Raw genomic sequence first — 21,030 nt, 5'->3', positions numbered from 1 at the left:
TTAAAATGTAAGCCTTTTTAACTTTTAGTAATTAGATTTTTTTTTATGCAAAATGTTCACTACTTTTTAAAAAATAATTTGATTGTCCTACATTTTCAATTTGTATCTTACAATTTGTGTTTTAATCATTTGTAATCATTATATTTAGCATGAAATATTTGCCTAATACGTTTTTTGTAGAACAAAGTATTTGACTACAAAAAAAAAAACTCATTTAAAGGTCACGGAGCAATTTCCACTTGGTTTTCAATGACCAGTTCTGGTTTTATTGACCTATAAAGGAGTAAACATGAAGGTAGAACATGCATTATGGCATGCCGATGCTAATTTGAGCGGTGTGTGTGTGTGCGTGTGTGTGTGTGAGAGAGAGACACACATTTAAGGGAGCGTCTGGTGCTACAAAATGACTCAAACATCTGCTCGGGCTCCTTGGATGTTAAAAAGGTCCTGAAAGAGCAATAGAATGTAAAAAGACTTGCGTGGTGGTGGGGTTATTTTTAGCTGCGAGGGGGCCAATCAAATGGCACGCCAACTCCCCCGAGAGCAGGCAAGGTGAGGGAAAAGACATTTTCCTTACACCATATAACACACACACGCACAGGATGTTATTCTATGGACACCATTAGAAGAGGAAGCTGGGTGTGTAGTTTTTTTTTTTGTTTGTTTTTTTTTCGCACCCCCGAGAGATTGGACCGGAAAGGCCGGCCTTTTGTAATCTCCCCTCTTCCCCATGTGTGAATATTCAATATTGTGCTGCATCCAAACGTCCCTTTAATGTGTGCGAGTGTGTGTTGTCAGGGTTCCAACATTACCGACACATGCACGGAGATGCTCATGCACGGCGTCCTGCTTAAGATCTCCGCCGGGAACGTACAGGAGAGGATCTTCTTCCTGTTTGACAAACTCCTGGTCTACTGCAAGAAGAAAAACAGGTGGCTCGCCTCGAGTCGTTTGGGCTCTTTTGTCTTGTTGCGGCTATTATTCTTTAGTCACGTTTTGTGTGGGAACGCTGTTTTCATCGGCTTAAAATGTTTGTCAGGACGCTTTAATAGTATCCAGAATTTACTGTTTTTTTGGGGTGGGGTGCGCCAACTCTCGCGGCTCAAAAGGTTCTATAAAGACTGCGCTTTGAATACCTAAAAGGCTTTTTAGAGACAAAAAGTTTGTGGGCATCCAAAAAATTGGGAGAGTTCTGTTCAAAAAGTCTACAAAGGGCTTTGCATGTGAAGAAGAGGAGGTGCGCCAACCCCAAAATGAAGGAGAGGTGATGCACCAACTCTGTCATGATATTGAAGTGGGTGCGTCGATTAAAAAATTGGAGCAAGTACTGCTCTAAAATGATCCAAAAAGGCTTCTTTATTTGGACTATACATATGAGAGAAGGTGTGCCAAGTATGTCCAAATGTTGAGGGGGGTGCATGGCTTACAAAGTTTGAGAAAGACTGCTTTAAAAATATCCAGAAAGGCTTTTTTTGAGGGGAGGGTGTGCGCCAAGTCTGGGTGGTGCGTGAAAGGTTAGTGAAACACTGGTTTAAAAGTATCCAAAATACTTCGTTTTGACTTTTTTGTGTGGGGGGGGGGGGACTTTTTTACTTATTTTATTTAGTGGGTGTTTGTGGGAGGGGGGTGCGCCGTTCCATAAAACATAATCTGTTATGCTATTTCTTTTATCCTCTAAGACGTTTGAAAAACAGCAAAGCAACCACAGAGGCTCCTCGCTACCTGTTCAGAGGCAGAATCAACACTGAAGTGATGGAAGTGGAAAATGTGGACGACGGCACGGGTGAGTCATGCGCATTTTTTTATCCATTCGATAAAGAGTTGAACAACATTTTTATGACCAAAAGCACCTTGATTAGGATTTTCTGTTCCTGCTGTTGAATTTTATTTTTAAAATAAGTGAATTTAATTTCATATGGGTCCATTCGTTTGTGCTATTCAACAAGGAACTGATCTCCACCTGAAAAAAATAATTTGATCACATTTTCTTTTTTTTTTTTTAAATTTTATTACATGATTTAGATTTTTGAAAAATATATATTTTATTGTTATACGCCTTCCACATGACACATTACTATTACTTTCACAGTACTTGAGTGGCAGTGCCTTATCCGCATCCTTAAGTGTTCCTGCGGCCCGCCTGCTGATCGCTTGTGTCTCTTGGCCGTGCGCAGCCTCTGATTATCGCTTTTATTTTAGTGGAAGCCCTCCATTTCCTGAACTCTCCGCATGCTCGCTCTCTAGCGGGCGTGTTTGCTGAGTGATGGATGTAGCGGACACTGCGTAAACACGACAGGCAGGTGGTGGCCCGTGGGTTTCCTGCCAACACCACAGGCGGGATATCAGCCTCGCATGTCCGACAAGTGAATTACGGCTTAGGTTTCCATATAATGAAGCGCACACTTGCTGCCTGAGCTTGAGAAAATGCCCTTGAGGTATTTTCAAAATAACGGCAGACCCATGATGATGATGATTGGCATGGTTTGGTTACGCACTCTGACTGCTTGGATGGACCACACATGCAACAGTAGATCCAAATAAAGTCCTGCGTTCTCAAAACATTGCTCAATAACTGGTCGTACGCAACTAAAACACAAATTAGCTGTTCTTTCTTTCCACAAAAACTTGGTCAATAACCGGCCCCTTTCCAACAAAAACGACACTTCCTGACTGGACTATTTTCACATGCCTTTTTTCAAAACTTCAAATCCAATCATTCTCATCGTCACCGGATGCCCCTCTTAACCCCGCAGCCGACTACCATAGCTCCGGCAACATCGTCAACAACGGCTGGAAGATCCACAACACGGCCAAGAACAAGTGGTTTGTGTGCATGGCCAAGACGGCCGAGGAGAAGCACGAGTGGCTGGAGGCCATCATGAAGGAGCGCGAACGTCGCAAGAGTACGTCATAACATCTCGCTCGAAACTCGGAAAAAAGTAGGGAACATCCAGGTTTCCCAATACCTTTGCCCACAAGCTGTATGTGTGTCCGTAGGTCTGACGCTGGGCATGGAGCAGGACACGTGGCTGATGGTGTCCGAGAAGGGGGAGAAGCTCTACCAGCTCATGTGCAAAGGACACCTCATCAAAGACCGCAAACGCAAGCTCAGCACGTTTCCAAAGTGCTTCCTGGGAAGGTGAGATCCCCAAACTTAACTTGTTTGTTTCTGCTTGGAATGCTGTGTTCTAATTTTAAGTGTTCAATAAAGGGATTGACAAACATGACAAAAAGATGCACTCATTAGAAACCTAAATGAAAGTCCATCGTCCACAAAACGTTAGTTGATAACAGGCCCAATGGAACAAAAACAGGAAGTAGAAACCCACCAAAATAACAACGGCTTGCTTCAGAAGCTAACGCAAGAGTCTACATCACTCATCCAGATGTTAGCATTAGCAAGCTACTCTCAGCATGTTTTGCGACGGGTGCACATTAGGTCCGTATTTTCCACCGGCATGCATTCCTCCCCCGGCGTTCCTGCTGCGGTGCGTCTGCGAGGAGAGCGACCAAAGCAGAACGTGGTCACTGCTCATTCCCAAACCGCCGTGCCGTGTAAACTCGCCCGCAGCTATGTCCTCTCCTCCGCCGCGCGCTTTTAAAAATAACAGCGGTGTTATTGTAGCGCCGCCGTTATTACCGGTCACCGCTGCTGACGTGAACTACATGGAGAACGGGAGTGGGAATTTGTCAGGTCTTAAATAACCTCAAACCACACATGTGAAAATATGTCATCTTATTACAAAGGCTTCCTTAATAGCAAAAGGTAGAAATTTGTATGCGTGTTCTGTGGAACATTTTACATTACATTATTGGTTTAGCTTTTACTTGGGTAAGTTTCTACTTCGCATTTTGATTCATTATTCCTTCTGCCTTCCAACTTTTTGTGGGCATAAACTTTTATTTGGATCATCTGTCTTTTCATTATTGATTTGTGGACAAAAAGGCTTGTGGTAGTCCATCGGCATCTTTTGTTTGAGAGAGGTAGAGAACTATATTAGCTTAGCCGCCGTCTTGCTAGCTCTGCAGGATGCTTGTCATTTGCTAACAAACGTTTACTTTGTTTTGTTTTGTTGATTTTCAAAGGAAACATTTTATGGACCAATTACTTATTTTGATACGCGCGCCACTTTTGCCGTTATGTGCATGAGGCCATGAGAACTTTTCCGCATTTTCTCTTCCGTCATAGTTTACAATTGGACATGATTGTGGAGTCTTATTTTCCTCTGGCGGTGTGTCGCAGGGACGTCAAGGCCGAGTGCTTGGGAAGAGTGCGATGTTTGTTTGGCCTGTGTGGTCAGACGAGGAACGTCAAGGATGTAATCACAGCAAAATAAAGCCATCAGCGTAGCTGCCGTGTTTGTCGTTCTGATACTCATGTTGTGTCCTCCTTGTGATATTTTCACATCGAAGCAATCAGGATACCTTTTTCAAGTGACGCCGCTATGTATTTATTTCTGTCTCTGTCCCCAGTGAGTTTGTATCTTGGCTGATGGAAATTGGCGAGACGGGCAACCCGGAGGAGGGCGTCCACCTCGGTCAGGCCCTGCTGGAGAATGGCATCATCCACCACGGTTGGTCACCACAGCTAGCCTTGTTAGCTTTAGCTACATCACAAGTCCTCACTCACTGCTACCACTTGTTAGTGTCACTAATACATGGACACCAGTCACGTAAAAACAGTCATTTGTTCACAAGAGTTGCTTTTTAACAGGTCCTACGGAGCGAAACAGGTGGTAAAAACTAAACGAAATATAACCAGCAGCCTAGGTAACTGTTTGGCAGCTACCACAAGAAGCTACAGTCATGTTCAGTCAGTGGTCCTTCTTATCCTAGGGTCTACAGAACAGAAACAGGATGTAGAAAATGTATCAAAATAAAACTGGTAAGCGCACCGAGTGTTTGGCAACTAACAAATCAGCGGCACTTAACAAGGCGTCAAATGGATGGAGGCCATCGCGATTCTTTCTGTCAGGAATTATTATGAGCATTCATCTCGTTTAGCTGCAGTGTTTTAGTGGCACACTTCCTGTGTGTTTAGCTCATGAAGCTTAAGCTGCTCGCCAGTGCGTTTCTTCACGGTCCAAAAAAACTCTTAAACACTCGGCGGCCCTTTATTGCTTCCTCGGAGGAAAATAAGATGAAAGCGTGTGGGGGGGGGAAAACAACAGAATATCCTTCCATAAAAGTTTTATTTATTTTTTTAGTTACTGACAAGCACCAGTTCAAACCCGAGCCCGTCTTGTACCGCTTCCGCTACGACGACGGCACTTACCACCCGAGGAGCGACATGCACGACGTCATATCCAAGGTAACCTGCCGGACCGAAAATAAGACATTGATGTGAATGAACCAGTTTTATTTTTTCCTCTCTTTCGCAGGGCGTTCGCCTCTTCTGTCGGCTTCACAGCCTCTTCACTCCCGTCATCAGGTGGGTCGGAACCTCTAATTTTAGTTCTAGTCGACATTTATTTTTTTTTACCTTTTTTGGAGCGACTTTATGTTGCCACCTATGCTTCCGTACTGATTAACTTTAGCAATATGTTAGCTCTTAGCATGTAGCATCACTGGAGCTACGGAGATTATTAGTGTGCCTTTAGTATGTAGCACTACCATACCCACAAACATTAGCAATATGTTAACTCTTAGCCTGTACCAATCAACGGTATTAGAATGCTGACGTTAGACCTTAGCACATCTGTCCACGTTAGCATCCCAATAATAGCATTTAGCATATAGAACGCTCATCATCAGATGGGAATTACATTCTTCATTTTGAGCTAAAAGCTTATAGCTAAAATCTGAAAGGCAGATTTTCCCATGTATAAGTCTGTTTGTGTCATGTTTTTGTATTTTTACACTGCAGCCTGTTGTGGAGCATGGGAATGCTACATTTTAACTGAAACAGCCAGCCACCCCCCCACAACCACTCCTGCTTAATTAGGCGGGGAATTTCTTGGCGGAATACGCATTGCGCCAACGTTGGAGGAAAACTGCATGGCAGTTACTCACAGCTTTGGGATTTTGAAGGAAAATGGTTAAGAATCTGTCTTTAAGCAGACCTGCACCAAAAAGACTTTTCTTTGGCCCTTGCCCCACTCCTCCCCAAAGTGTCACGGAAGTTGCTACTTGAGCAGCGGCATTTTGGCCCAGTCTTTTCTGAGAAGCCTCTTAATAGAGAATTACAATAATCCAGCCTAGGGGTTACAAAAACAAACATGTCTGAGCTGCGTCTTTTGCCAGATCTCCATAAGAAAATCACCAGATTCATCCTTTGCCTTTGTCCCATTGCTCCCCCAAATTTCACGGGAATTTGGTCAAATCGTTTTTTTGGGGCCGATCCTGCTGAGTAACAAACAACAGCTATGATAACCGACTTTCTCTTTGCGCTAAACGACCTCCTTTTCCCCTCCGCCGCTAGCCTCTGCCTGCTGTTTCCTCGTGCTGGACATATGGGTGCTCACCAGACCGCAGATTGCCCCCCATTTGTCACTGGTGACAGCCTCTCCTATTCAGCGGGGGAGGGCACGGTGCCTCCTCCCGTACGCTTTTAGGCTCGCTTGTCGCAGACACATCCAGTTACATAACACAATAATGCAACAAACTCCTCATGAGTGTTAGCCAGTGTGGTGCAAAGTCATAGCAGTTGTGCTGCATTTTCCCGGGGGGCTGTAACTTGGCCCTTTTGCCCCCCCATCCCCCCACCCCCCCCCTCTCGAAGGGGGCCACCATGTTCATGGGAAAATCACGGCTCTGTTTGTGTCTCTGGCAAAGTGAGCGCGCAACACTGAGAAAGAGCAACACCACACGGTGATGGGGAGGAGAAGGAGGAGGGGAAGGGGGTGTGGTGAGGGGACCCCAGGGACCAAACACTGCTGGGGCCCTCGCTCGCTCACACTGGAATGTTGTTTTCCTGTCGCCAATTGTCCAGAACGTGGACTCATTTACCACCAATGTGTTGCATTACTTACACTTATGTCATTTATTGTCATTTATTATTAAATAAAATATGTTTCATATTCAGTTTGGATGCATGAACATAAAATGTTGCAAATATTTACAGTACTATGCTCCCTCCATCCATTCCCAGGGACAAGGATTACCATTTGAGGACCTACAAATCGGTGGTGATGGCCAACAAGCTTATTGACTGGCTCGTAGCACAGGTTTGTTTAAAACCTCTTTGCCCGACTCTTATTATAGCCTCATCACCCGTACGGAAAAAGTAATCGGTCACTTTTTTAACAGTGCTAGAAGGCAAAATAATAGACAAAATGTCTGTCGTTGTTCTTGCAGGGCGACTGCAGAACAAGAGAGGAGGCGCTGATTTTGGGAGTTGAGCTGTGTGACAATGGATTCATGCATCATGGTAAATAAAACACTAGTCAGAGTTACAGTAGAACCTGTAATTAGATTAGGTGAATTTCTGTGTAAAAATATCACATAGTGTCTCGATGTTAGCCTTTAGCATATAGCACTACCATATCTATGAATTTAAGAAATGTTTTCTATATATAACTGGTGTTAGCAGTTAGCATCTCGATGTTAGCTTGTAACTTATAGTGCTCAACCTTAGCGATATCTATTTATGCTCTTAGCTCAACTATCTACAGTAGCATATCCCAATGTTATCCTATAGCACTGCTGTACGTATGCAAAACAGGAGCCCTTAGCATATAGCACGACAGTTTCTCTGAACATTAGCGTCTCGGTGTTAGCATGCAGCATTTCGCTTTCTTCAGTGCTGGAGAAGAGTGAATTCAAGGACGAGCCGTTGCTCTTTCGCTTCTTCGCCGACGAGGAGATGGAAGGCTCCAACACCAAACACAAGCCGGTGAAGCATGACCTGAAGATAGTGGAGAACGTCATCTCCAAGTGTCTCCTGGTGAGCTCTTCCCGACTTACTGCCGCAGGGATCCGTTCGCTTGAGGCCTCGCGACACTGAGCGACTCAGCTTTGTGGTGCCTCAGATAAGACCCAGCGATGGAGGCTATGGCTTCGCCCTGGAGGAGAGGAACAGGCTACCCATCATCAAATCGGTGGAGAAGGGCTCACCTGCTGAGGTGAGAGCACAAATAATGCTAGTTTGTATTTGTTAAAACTCCACATGATGGCTATGTATGTTTCCAAGATGGCCGGCCTGGAGGTGGGGAAGAAGCTATTCGCCATCAATGGAGACCTGGTATTCCTCAGGCCTTTCTCAGAGGTGGAGGTTCTCCTCAGGCAGTGTTTCCACAGCAAAGGGCCGCTCCGGGTCCTGGTCAGCACCAAGCCTCGAGAGTATGTCTCATTTTTGTAGCAAACAAACAGAACTGCCTTAAAGACAGACTTTGCTTAGCTTAATGCTAACAAAAAATATATTCTTTATCTGCTCCCCCAAAAAAAGAACATACAGCTTATTGCGTCACTGAGAATATAAACTATGAGAATAAAGACAAACAAATAAGAGCCACTTTTCAATTAATTATTGAAGGTGCTAAAACCCGTTATACGATATCAAATATGACATCTTCCATGACAATTGTTTCTAATTCCAGGACCGTGAAGATTCCCGATTCGGCGGATGGTTTGGGCTTTCAGATCCGTGGTTTCGGCCCCTCGGTGGTTCACGCCGTCGGAAGAGGTAAAAGGACGCATGGTCGTGTGATGTCGCGGCACAGTTGAAAAGCAGCTGTTGTGTCGTGCGTTGTTTAATCTGCAACGTTGTGCTCCTCTAACCTAACGCAGCATGTTAGGAAGGCTGCCGCCTTGCTATCAAGGTTAGTACGTGATATGGTGTCCAATATAACATGACAACAATATTTTCTTGGTCATTTTTTTTTTTTTTTTTTTTACACTACCTGGTATTACATGACATCTCGCAACACAACATAACACTACGGCGTGATACAACGGTGCACATCGGTCAGCCTTCAACTCTGTGTGCTTGTGTTGTGAATCACATCCCCCAAGATAAACAACTTCCCTCCTCTCCATCCTCTCTCATCGTCATGTTGCATTCAGGATGTGGAACACTTAGTTAGTTTCCTACTGCACCCGTTGACCGTCCCCTCCTCCTCTCCGCCCTCCCCCACCAGGCACGGTGGCGGCCATGGCCGGGTTGCACCCGGGCCAGTGCATCATCAAGGTGAACGGCATCAACGTGAGCAAGGAGAGCCACGCCAGCGTCATCGCTCACGTGACGGCGTGCCGCAAGTACAGGCGACCCTCGCAGGTAACCATCAAAATGGCCGAATGGCACGGCCGACGCCACCCTTTTGTTGAAATCACGGCAGCAGCAACTCGACGCACCATATCACAACAACCCGACAACATATAACGTTACTTGATGACGCAACATAATACGATGGCTTCTTGTCATTACCATAACAACACAACACTGTCAACACGTGACATTACAAAAGCTACAGAAATGTTTTAAAACAGACATTCGTGTTATCTATAATTTTAGTCCATCTTGTTGTCATTGGGATTATTGAAGCATCTACATATGGCGGATTTTAAGTCAAGACATCTGGGGACCGCCCTGTTTGAGTGCGTTTGGCTTATAGTCGTGCACTACGAGGCCGCAGAGCAGCGGGCACAGAGCAAAGCATGTCAGAGTTGGCCAGAAAACCACTTTGGGGTTTTGGGTGTGGGCAGACGAGACAGACGCACCACCAGAGTGGCGTGATGAGATTGGTCGCCGCGGTCGAAAACCAAATGCCAAAAGTTTTGTCTGCACACTCATGCGAAGATGTCTTTGCTTTCGCATGCTGGGAATAACACGCATGGAGATGCAGAAAATTGGTAAAAATGAATACAATAAAAAAAATTATAGAATAAATTGGAAATGGAAACAATGCAATACAAGTGAGAACAAACACAATTGGTCTTTAGAAATGAATGGAAGTTTCTCTCCCTGGCCTATGCAGCAAGATACAATCAAGTGGGTGTACAACAACAGTGAGAGCGCCCACGAGGACGACCAGGGGAGCAACCACAAGGCCACCCCGGAGGACAACGCCGACGGCTTTGAGTGCAAAGTTGAAGGTGATCGCACACGATCAAGTTAGCAACATTGGCACAGTTAACATAGCACTTCCTGTTTCATGCTTTTATTCTGAAAGACAAAGGCGCATCACTTCTGGTAGCGGAGGTCGCTCACTTCATTAATACCGTATGTGTTGGCTGTGTGTCAGAGGTGATGGACAAGTTTAACACCATCGCCATCATCGACGGCAAGAAGGACCACGTGAGCCTCACGGTGGACAACGTGCACCTGGAGTACGGCGTGGTGTACGACTACGACAGCACGGCCGGCATCAAGTGTCACGTCATGGAGAAGATGCTGGAGCCCAAAGGCTTCTTCAGCCTCACTGCCAAGGTATTCTGTTCATTTAGCATGGCGCACCCATTAAAACAACAACAACAAAAAAACGTTCAAGCCACACATCCCCTTTTAAGGTCACATCTGAGTTGGCGCACCACCTCTTCTCTAAAAAAACATGTCAAAACAAAGTCGATATGGTGCAGTATTTGTTAAAAAATATATATATACACACCTCCTTCAATATCCTGTCAGGGTTAGTGCACCCCCTTTCTCCACGCAAATTTGAATTTTTAAATTTAGAGAAACCTTTCCTAAACTTTTGAAGAAATACACCCTCTTCAACATCCAAACACAGTTGGTGCACCATTCTCCCTGCACACATCCCTCCAAAAAGTAAAAATAAAAACTTTTGGAGACATTCAGAGCAGATTGTCTTTCAGTTTATAAGCCACAAACGCCCTTCAACATCCGTCTGTGTAGATCCTGGAAGCTCTGGCGCACAACGACGACACGCTGGTGCAGACGTGCGGTAGGTTGACAGCTGGCTGTGATATCTTCCCGGAAGAGCTGCAGGTGCGCTTCGACGCCATGTACGCCGAGAGGGTGGAGCACATGAACCGGCGCATCACCAACTACAGAAAGGTGAATACAGTTATGCATTGAGCAGTCAAGAAAAGTTCCCTTTCCGGTTCTAGGATGAAAAATGCAAAAATATCAAGGGGGAATGCAGAACTATTACATGACAAATATCAAACAAAATAATACAAACATATGAGAGCAAAAATACAAAAATGTTAGATGTATTAAGTAAAACAAATATCTATTTTTGTCCGTATAACGTTATGTAGCCATTTGTTTCCGCCTGTATGTCTAGGCATAAAAAAGGACTCATGCAGACTTAAAGCTGATCTTGTATTAATTACCAGTCATTTTATAAATAGCACAGCCACAAGCAGGCCTCTTTTATGTAAGATGTCACATTCCTTCTCAAGAGAAAGGAAAGGGGGGGGGGGGGGCTTGGGGAGCGGGCAAGGAATGTCATTAGAGGGAGTAGGGAAGGAAATGACACAAGGGAAGGCCTGGAATAGTCCCCTCCACTTTGTGGTCCTCACGTTGTCCATCTGGATCACATCACTGATCCGTATCGCACCACCAAAGCGCCTTACGGAAAGTTATCGTTGCGTAAAACAAAGTCGTGCTATTGCAAAAAAAAAATGCATTTTCAGTGTTGAAGTTGTAAATGACTAGAATGAATTTCGAATACTCCATTCTTATTCATTGTGAATATTGAGAGAATACAGTTGGAAGACTTTTTAAAATGCAAAATGAAAAATTTGATAATTCACCCAAAAAGTCAGGTAAGTAAAATTTTACTAATTTAAAATAACGAATTTATCTTTGTTTTGGTTACATCAGATCACGATCCAACAAAGGAATAAAGTGATTATTTGCCATCATTTTAGCATCGTATTACACATTTTTCTGTTTTTTTTTTCTCATCATGTTATGGGTTTATTCTTGTAAAATTACAATTTCATAAAAAAGCAAATAAAAACTGAGTCTATTCTTGTAAAAATGTGACTTTATTCTCATAACCTTAAAAAAACATGCCATTTTATAATTATTTATTTATTTGTTTATTTATTTTTTTCATTAAAAAAAAAATCCTTTTCAGTGTGTCCTTTGTAGTCCTTTGTGGTAAAGCATGCATGTGCGTTCACTTTGTGCGAGTGAAGCAACAGTGCCATAAACCAAATTAATTCCATTGTTTTCATTCCAATTTCCTTGAAGTGACTCAAGTGGACTGTGGGTGTCTGGAGCGTTTTATCTTTGTGTGAGAACGATAAATATTATACTGGCATGTCTGTCATTGATCAGAGTGACTCATCCAAGACGAAAACTATTTTTCAATTATTAACGCTCATTGATTACATCCGCCGAGCTGCGATGTGCTGCAAATGCTGCATTTACTGTTTTTAAAAAAAAAAAAAAAATTATTTGCAGTTTGCACGAGTGCTGAAGAACAGGGCCTGGCCTACCTTCAAGCAGGCCAAGGGCAAGGTGTCCCCCCTGCACAGCAGCGACTTCTGCCCCACCAACTGTCACGTCAACACCATGGAGGTGTCCTACCCCAAGACCACCACCTCCTTAGGCAGCTCCTTCGGGGTGCAGCTGGACAACCGGAAGAACGCGCCGGACAAAGGCGGACGCTACGCTGCTGGGCAGGGTGAGGCAGTGTTTTGTGGGGTGGTGAGGGAACAGTTGCATCAAGACTGAAACGGCACAAGAAAATAAGTTCCATGAACAAATGTGAAAAATGTGCATAATGCTGCACCTCCAGGTAAGCTGAGCCCCATGGTCCACATCCAGCACACCATCACCTCCATGGCGGCCCCCTCGGGGCACAGCCTGGGCCGCACGGAGGGCCACGGCCTGCGCTTCCTGCTGCGAGAGGACGACCTGCTCACCCTGGACGCTTACCAGAAGCTCCTTGACAAGCTGGACACCGTCGTCAAGGAGATGGAGACGCACGGCGGACATATTCACGAGTGAGTTTGCCTTGGCTGGAATGACTGAAGACGTAACGTAAACAACACTTGCGTATCGAGAAGATAAACAGCACGAAAGGTTTCAAAGCACAAAAAAAAACAACTTTGCTCCAAAACGGAGCCACCTTCCACCTCAGTGGTCCTCTCACATCGTTATTAACCATTAGCCGATCGCAGAGCTCTCGGGCTGTCTCCATGACGACGGAATGCCACTCAGCCGTGGAGGGCCTTTGTGCGAGTTGACCCTAATGCAGAGCAAGCAGCAAAGGAAGGGGAGGTGCATTCACTAGAATTTAGGTTTACCTTCACATTGGTCTTAATTGACAGCACAGCGTAATATAGTATTTTGTTAAACACTGCAATCACTCCCCTATTGATTGATAAATGTTTTAATGCTACATAAAATGGCCACCTATGACTATTCTCGCTGCTTTTCAATTCCATTCCCCTGCTCAGACTGCTGTCATCCATCACATACCCGCCGGCGTCGGAGGCCAAGAGCCCGGAGAGTTTCGTATCGACGGAGAGCGACGGCGACAAGGGCGAGCGCAACGGGAAGAAAGTCTGTTTCAACGTGGCAGGGGACGAGCAGGAAGACTCGGGCCATGACACCATCAGCAACAGGGACTCATACAGGTGAGAAACATTTCATCCGCATCGTATTATTGTAAGCCACTGTCAATTGATGCACAGGTTGAACATTTATTTCAGCGATTCCTTCACACTACAACTAGAGGGAGCCCATGTAGCACACAGTTAATCGCCCCATATTTGTATGCTGTGACATGTTGCATTTGTCCTCCCCGTCCCCCCCCCCCATCACAGTGACTGTAACAGTAACAGGAACTCCATCGCCTCCTTCACCAGCATCTGCAGCAGCCACTGCAGCTCCTACGTCCACAGCGATGAGATGGACTCAGGTACAGGCTGCTAAACCGTGATTCATAAATGTGACGGACATGAAACGTTGCTTGTGGCATCACAGGGGACGAGATGGCGTCCAGCGTGTGGCTGTCTCACGAAAAGCAGAAGAAACTTCACAGCTTCCTGGAGCACCTTTTCAGCCAGGTAAGAAGATGCAGATTTGTTTATAAATACTTTATGCATGGTTGAAGAAGATTGTTGAAAAGATGTGCAAAGACTGAAAAGTATGTAGCACTGAATTGTGGCTTCAGGCTGGCATGGCCACTTTAGAGTGCCTCGTTGTTGCAGCTTCGAAAAAGCCCCACGATGATACGGTGGGTTATATTCCAACCACCGGAGGCTTTAAGGGGATATATTTTTGCGGCTCAAGCATGTAGATATGTGTAGGCATAAGAAATGTTTTATGGTCGACAACCACTGGTTTTTTTTTTTTTTTTTTTTTGTCCTGAACCCTTGTATCTCCTCAGGTGGACTCCATCAGCAGCATGCTGCGAGGTTCAGTGGTAGCGCGGGCCTTCGAGCAGACCAAATGCTTCACGCCGGGGAGAGGCTTCCAAGGTCAGGAAAACACCGAAATGTTAAGCTAACGTGGCTAGCTGCATGTAACCGAGTTTTGCTTTTGTGTGTGTCAGAATTTCAGCAAGACATGGAACCCAAGATGGACTACGCCAAGAGGTTGCGTCTCCACGTCAAGCAGGATCCGTGGAACCTCCCCGGCAGCGTCCAGGCGCTCACGCAAACCATCGCAAAATTTGTGGAAGGTGGGTGCGCGAAAACGAGGTGGTGCACCCTCTCTCGCCTGGGGAAATACTTTTTTAAGAAATCACATTTAAAGTTACTCTTGAGAGGAAAATATTGTAAATGGGTAGTTCTTAGATTAGAACGCACCAAGGACTCCAAATTCTGTTGCCGCACCCCCCTCACATTTGAGGGGAAAAATGTTATAAATGTGTAGGTATTACACCAGAACGCACCTCCTTCAACACCATAACGGAATTGGTGGAATTGGCTATTGATAGTATTTTGTGGACAAAAATAAAATTTCAGATGCTAAAAAAAAAAAAAAAATTAAATATGTAGTTATTACACCAGACTGCATCTATTTCCGCTTCATCACAGCACTAGTGCATCCCTTCTCTTCCAGGAACATCTCGACAGAATTGGCGCACCCCTTCCCACCTGCGTTTATGCTCATATTTGGTTACAGTTGATAAAATGCTATTTTATTTGTCTGCAGAGGTGAAGACTAGGCTGCTATTGGTCCTGCTGCAGTATACAGGTTGGTCTACTCGCCGTACACACTAACACACTTTAGCAGCAAAACAGCAAAAAGCAAAGAGAAACTTACTCGCAAGAGACTGAATGTACAACTTGGCGTCCAAAAGGCACATTCAATTTGACTTAATGGCGCATTAAAAAAGTCCACGTGAATTAAAAAGTCCTCATAAAGCGACTGGCGGCATTAAAAACCGCATCAGTCTTTGCACAAACGGTGCTATAAAACGCAGACGCTCCCTAACAGGATGTTTATTTACATTTATCACCCCCACGCACCACAAATGGCCACGCTAGGATGGCCCTGCATAAAAGTGTTAGCAGTTCTTCTTCCCGAAGAAACTTCGGGACCTCGTCGTCTCATTTTCTCAACGTTACTTTTTGTCCAATTCAACACGTCACGGTTTCCCTCCAGACTCTGAGATCCAGTTACGCCGAGATATGGTCTTTTGTCAGTCGCTGGTGGCGGCCGTGTGCGCCTTTTCCGAGCACCTGCTGGCTGTTCTCAATCAGGTAAGTTGCTTGATCAACAAAGAAGAAAAGAAAAAAAGGATACACTGATTACTGTCTATTCATTATATATAACAGTGAGTATTAATTGTGTATTTTTGTGCATGTGTGCAGTTCCACTGCGCGGGCAAAGAGCCGGAGTCGGAGCAGGACCCCCAGGACCTGCAGGAGGTTCAGGAGGCCAGCAGACGATGGCTGGAGCAGATTGCGAGTGCGGGGCTGCTCTTCCACTTCCAATCACTTCTCTCTCCGAACCTGGTGAGAAGCCGACTGACTAATATTCAAAGTCTTTTACTCTATATTTTGAAGCGCTCCAAATTTGCAATGTAAGTTATAGTGCAAGCGGCCATTTTGAACAAACGCGCTATTGTATTTTTTTGCAGACTGACGAGCAGGCCATGCTGGAGGACACTCAGGTGGCGCTGGTGGACCTGGAAAAAGTCACATTCTACTTCCAGCACTTTCAAGGGGAACCCCGAGTGGCCAGTACGTATGCACCCATCTAATTATTTTTATGATGTTTTTTCTTCATTATTATAGCACTGACTTAAATATCTCTTAACTGTTTTGTCCTGAGTGCAACAGCCAATCAGCTTGCCCATTTGTTCTTGTTGGTGATGTCCTCTTGTCCGCAGACATGCCCGTTTGGTACCACGTGGAGGGCACAAGGCAGCACATGAAGGTTTTCCTCCAGCTGGAGAGCTTTTACTTCTCTCAGCTGCCTGCCCGGCTGAGAGGCGGCGGCGGCGTCAAAATCTACCCTGTGCTCTTCACGCAAGGTATGCCAGGAAGTTTTTTTTTTTTTTTTTTTTTTTAAATATTAATTTGTAATACTCCATCCCGGTTTAGCGCTGGAGAGCATGGAGGGCTACTACTACAGAGACAATGTGTCTGTGGAGGAGTACCAGGCTCAGATCAACGCCGCCTCGCTGGACAAAGTCAAGCAGTACTACAAGAGGCTAAGGTACATGCGTATTTTGTATCTCGCTCCCTCTAAATGGCTTGCATAAAAAAATAAATGAATAAATAAAATTTTTAAAAACTATAAAAAAAAAAATAATAAAGAAATAATTAAAGGACAAAAAAAATGGCTTTCATTGCATCAGGCTTTCAAACAATCCATGTCAGTCTTTATAGCAGCACAGTTTAGTGCAAAGCCCATGCGGCAGCTCGCGTGCGAGAACGAAAACAAGGTTGTCTGCATGTAATGTCCATAATGTATGAGTTGTGCTCACATGTACAGTCTAGTGCATATCAGTGTTTTGTATACAGCGTGGCTAATGTAAAGACACTCCAAGCGTACCTCTCGTCAATGATGCTCAAGTTTGAAACGCAAAGATAGAACGATACGTCAGGTCTCCTTAAACAGAAACAATCAGCCGCGCTCCGTGAGCCGCGTCTGAAGCGCGCCTTGCGTTTCGACATGGCCGACATCTGCTGCCGATTGTGTGATAATTAATAGCAGAGCTGTAACTTCATCCGTGCAGTCAAGCATCCGCCGGATTTATAGTCGCAGCATCTTGCGCGAGACGAAACATGGATTTATTGGGATTACTTTCCAGACAGGGCTTTTAATTTGTGCTAAATGTTGTCCCTGTCATTCGAAAGAATCAATTTATGCGCGTTGAATGGCACTGGTTAATCTTGCCTCTTCCCCAAATCACCGCACTTGTCGAAAACGATCAAAATCAGAGTTCTTTGGTGACAAAAAAGTTGCCTTCACGTAACTTGAATATGCTTTGAAGCCAATAGGAAGTCGAGGCAAAACAGGAAGTAGAAAGCAAAATGAAACCGGCGCTAAACAGCACTGCGCGGTATTGTATTGCGGCTAGCAAGTCCGCGGCTAATGTTGCGCTCTTCATCTTGACTCACTGTTTGTATTGTTCACGGGAAGTTGTTCAGAGTCTGAAATATTCCCAGCTGTCAGTTTGAAGAGTGGCACGGCGATGTCACAGTGACCTCAGTCATGTTATGTTTGGAGCGCCTCCACAAAATGGAGGAGCAGCACGGCCCAACAACTCTGATCACAGTCATCAAAAATTTTTGTTTTTGTTTTTTTTGAGGTTGGCTGACTGGAAATCTTTTAATTAGCCCAGAGGAGTGTCTGCAGACTTGTCGTATCGACAGCAGCTTTCAGCAGGCCACATTTCTCTCCCCGCTTGCGTCAGCTGCTATCGATCGCTACGAGTGTCAGAGAGTCAAGAAGGGTGCTACATATTGCACGGGGGCAACCGCTCAACATGGCCGTCACGTTCATCGGAGCCCACTTGCGTCGTGCAAAGAGAAAGGGAAAATCCTGCCGTCCTTCGTTATCTCTGCTGGGATTAAAGCTATCCCAATTTTCTGATGTCAGACTATATTTAGAGGCTCAACATGCTAATGTCGCTAATGCTAATGTGAGCAAATGTTCTACTATAACCAATCCTACTCCTACTTCGTTTAATACTTCGACGTTGAACAACGGTAATATACTACATTTACTTCAATTACTGTTCCTGCTACTTTTCCAATACTACTACTCTCACAACGTGTACTGCAACTGCTAAGCCTCCACTTCTCTATTTGTCTGACCCTGTAGTGATCCTAAATTTAGTTTGTAATCCACCTCGACGAGCTAGCGTGCAAACTACGTATCCCAGATGAGAACAGCGCCTATATTAAGTCGCTAATGTACGTTAGCGTGCCCGTTAACCCTCACGCCGAGCGTTCAGCTGTCGCGGCCGTCATCTTGATTTAAGCGCGCCGATCGAAGGCGTGTTCTCGTCATTCTTGCTTGCAGCGGCGAGGCCGTCTTGAAGCAATTACACGGGCCGTTATCCCGCCCCTGGCCAGCTTCTCCCGCCGGCCGCTTGGGAACCAGATTTATATGGTGCTAGCCAGCAGCTGCACTCTGGCCTTAAGGTGCTGCCTCTTATTACAGCTATTGTACATAATAGTGTTTGAATGCACACGTCCTCAAAAATGTTGAATTTTAATACCCTATTTCCCCAAATAATGCCCTCGGGAAGACATGACTTTCCCTAATTGCCGGGTTGATTGACGGCTGCAATTGACTATTTGTGTGGAAAAATAAACATTATTTTTAAAACCACATAACAAATAAATGAGATACCTTACCTCAATAGACACCTACTACTCTTTGCAGTTGAATTAGCGAACAATTCTAACTTAGCAAACATTTGCTCCAATAAGCATCTCTGCTCTAATAGACTGCCGTTATTAACAGCCCGCTGCACTTGAGTAATTATTTAAGGTACAAAATATAATTGAAGAAATGTAGAACTCTGATTTGTGCATATAACGATCTGCAAACAATAAACGCCTCACCCCTAATAGACACATGGTACTCTGCAGTCATCCCCTCTGTGTTTCCTGTTGTCACATCTCCTTTAAATCTGCGTGAATCCACATCTTATATCATTATTACTGCCTCCCTCTTTAAGTAAAAGCCCATATGATTATATTACACCAACTTTAATATAGTGTAGTGTTGCTATTTTTAGCCCGCGAGTGGATTACGGACATTCGATGGAGTCCCACAGTGCTGAGGTTGCTTCCCAAAGTTGCTGCCGGCTCACTGCTGCCCCCGCTGGGGGGGGTTTGACATAACGTTGAAAAAAAAAAAAGAAAGCTGATGACAGAGATTTTCAAAGAACCGCTTTTGTTTGTGTGTTGCTCCGCTTCGTTAACTCCATATGGAAATTGTTGCCCCCCACTGCCCACCATTCCTCTCCCCTGCAGGGCTTTCTACATGGATCAGTCCAACATGCCTCCCAGTTCTGCACCCAAAGCTGCACTCATAGATAAGGTAAGAAGTTCAAACCTCCGGCAAGCATAAGAGTTTTTATAGTTAGTCAGAGTGCAATAAAAAAAAAGGAGCCTGACTTTATGTGGTACAAAAGGAAAAAATTGGCAGTGTTCGCTGCCCAATGACTGAATTTTTGAAAATAGATAAGAAAACAACAACCAAAATACTCTGTCATTGATCTGTTTCACCCTACCCCCCAAAAAAGAAAATATTCTATTTTTAATAAGGAAAGTAGCACTCTATAATATTGTAAATTAAAAGAACTTAAAGTAATTATGTAATCAAAGAACACAAAGAATTAAACTACTTGCGCATCATCATTTAATGCTCCAATTCATTCATGTGCTGCTCCTTCTGGTATGCCTGCCTTGGCCACCGGGGGGCAGAATAATGAGAGGTAAAGAGTCTCAGGGATTCAGTAATCTGCAATATACGCAATGTCTGTTGTTGAAAGGCTTCGAGCACTGCAACTACGAATGCTATTTGCTAGCCCATCAATGATTTTTTTTTTCTGTTTTGGTTAGCATTAAGCTAGCGGGGGAATACCAAAAGTCAAGTTCTTTTAAATTATTTTTGGATTGTTTAGTTTGGCACTAAACTGCAGATGGAAATGGCATTAAACATCTTAAAACCCCCTGTTTATGTTTTTGTTTTTTAAATAATATTTGCTCCGCTAAAGTGCTGCTTATTGTGAAGCCAGTTGAATTCACTCCCAGGTGTTGTTGTCCGCAGCTGATGCGTCCCCTGAACGCGGTGGACGAGCTCTACCGTCTGCTGGAGAGCTTCATCCGCTGCCGCCGCACGGCCGCCTGCCAGTACACCGCCTGCGGCGCATCCGGGGTGGGCCTGCTGACGGTGGCCTCGGAGCTGTGCTCGCGACTGGGGGCCGCCCACGTGGTCATGTGCAACAACGGCGTGCACCGGTAAGCGCGCCCGTTGCGCAAGACACCCCCCGACCCCCCCCCCCCTCACCTTTTAGCATTTATGCGGCGACGGCTGCCTTGAACTGCCTTGACCTGCTGCTTTATCACCACGTCTACCTCTCACTTTGATGCCGTTCTTTAATTAGCAGCAAGGATGTTCCACATAATTGGGCCCGCTGGTTCCCACGGGCATGCTTGGCTTAACTCCACAGTCTCCATTTTACTGCAGCAGATACAGTAGTTTTCTTGCTGTACATTTGAATAAAAGAGGATGAAAAATAAGAGCACAGTTGCCGTGCTCCATAGGTTAACTGCTGCCCTCAGTCTCCTCAAGGATAATGGCTAGAATGACAAAGAATAACACATGATATTATATTTATTATATGATGAACATATAATAAAAAATATCAACAAATGGTAGCTGTACTCCATAGTCTCTGCTTGGCTGCAGTAGTCTGTTTTCTCGCTGCCCTTAGTCTCCTCTTGAATAAGAGAAGAGGATGAACGTGTTGAAATGACAAAATGACAAAATGAAAACCTACTACTATACATTAGTTAGGGTCTACAATATACAGCAGTGGCTCAGTTTCTTGCTGCCCCCAGTCTCTCCAAGGATAAATGGGTAGAATTACTAAAATCAACATTAAATATTAGACTCCATTTTAATGGTACATTTACAGATTTAAGAGCAGCTGATAGAAAGCCTTTCAGACAGCCATCTTGGGATTC

General features: G+C 44.7%; 1 protein-coding gene across 1 annotated transcript in view; it reads left to right on the top strand.

The window, feature by feature from the left end:
* The window catches only part of prex2 (phosphatidylinositol-3,4,5-trisphosphate-dependent Rac exchange factor 2), a 36,191-nt gene that overhangs the window by 11,215 nt on the left and 3,946 nt on the right, over window positions 1-21,030 (top strand). The window contains exons 7-38 of the mRNA XM_086020140.1: window positions 799-932; window positions 1,680-1,783; window positions 2,754-2,903; window positions 2,998-3,139; window positions 4,474-4,574; window positions 5,208-5,311; window positions 5,382-5,431; window positions 7,091-7,166; window positions 7,297-7,369; window positions 7,743-7,885; window positions 7,971-8,063; window positions 8,132-8,280; window positions 8,538-8,623; window positions 9,078-9,214; window positions 9,915-10,032; window positions 10,182-10,366; window positions 10,793-10,954; window positions 12,317-12,539; window positions 12,654-12,861; window positions 13,318-13,497; window positions 13,687-13,781; window positions 13,847-13,929; window positions 14,253-14,343; window positions 14,418-14,546; window positions 15,023-15,064; window positions 15,476-15,573; window positions 15,685-15,828; window positions 15,954-16,056; window positions 16,206-16,349; window positions 16,420-16,534; window positions 19,312-19,378; window positions 20,111-20,301. Coding sequence (XP_085876266.1) covers window positions 799-932; window positions 1,680-1,783; window positions 2,754-2,903; window positions 2,998-3,139; window positions 4,474-4,574; window positions 5,208-5,311; window positions 5,382-5,431; window positions 7,091-7,166; window positions 7,297-7,369; window positions 7,743-7,885; window positions 7,971-8,063; window positions 8,132-8,280; window positions 8,538-8,623; window positions 9,078-9,214; window positions 9,915-10,032; window positions 10,182-10,366; window positions 10,793-10,954; window positions 12,317-12,539; window positions 12,654-12,861; window positions 13,318-13,497; window positions 13,687-13,781; window positions 13,847-13,929; window positions 14,253-14,343; window positions 14,418-14,546; window positions 15,023-15,064; window positions 15,476-15,573; window positions 15,685-15,828; window positions 15,954-16,056; window positions 16,206-16,349; window positions 16,420-16,534; window positions 19,312-19,378; window positions 20,111-20,301 — 3,920 coding nt within the window. The remainder of the gene's footprint in view (window positions 1-798; window positions 933-1,679; window positions 1,784-2,753; window positions 2,904-2,997; window positions 3,140-4,473; window positions 4,575-5,207; window positions 5,312-5,381; window positions 5,432-7,090; window positions 7,167-7,296; window positions 7,370-7,742; window positions 7,886-7,970; window positions 8,064-8,131; window positions 8,281-8,537; window positions 8,624-9,077; window positions 9,215-9,914; window positions 10,033-10,181; window positions 10,367-10,792; window positions 10,955-12,316; window positions 12,540-12,653; window positions 12,862-13,317; window positions 13,498-13,686; window positions 13,782-13,846; window positions 13,930-14,252; window positions 14,344-14,417; window positions 14,547-15,022; window positions 15,065-15,475; window positions 15,574-15,684; window positions 15,829-15,953; window positions 16,057-16,205; window positions 16,350-16,419; window positions 16,535-19,311; window positions 19,379-20,110; window positions 20,302-21,030) is intronic.

The sequence above is a fragment of the Filicampus tigris genome, chromosome 21 (assembly GCF_054856515.1).
Source record: "Filicampus tigris isolate MCC_2025a chromosome 21, RoL_Ftig_1.0, whole genome shotgun sequence".
NCBI lineage: Eukaryota > Metazoa > Chordata > Actinopteri > Syngnathiformes > Syngnathidae > Filicampus > Filicampus tigris.
This window is presented reverse-complemented; position numbering and strand designations above follow the sequence as displayed.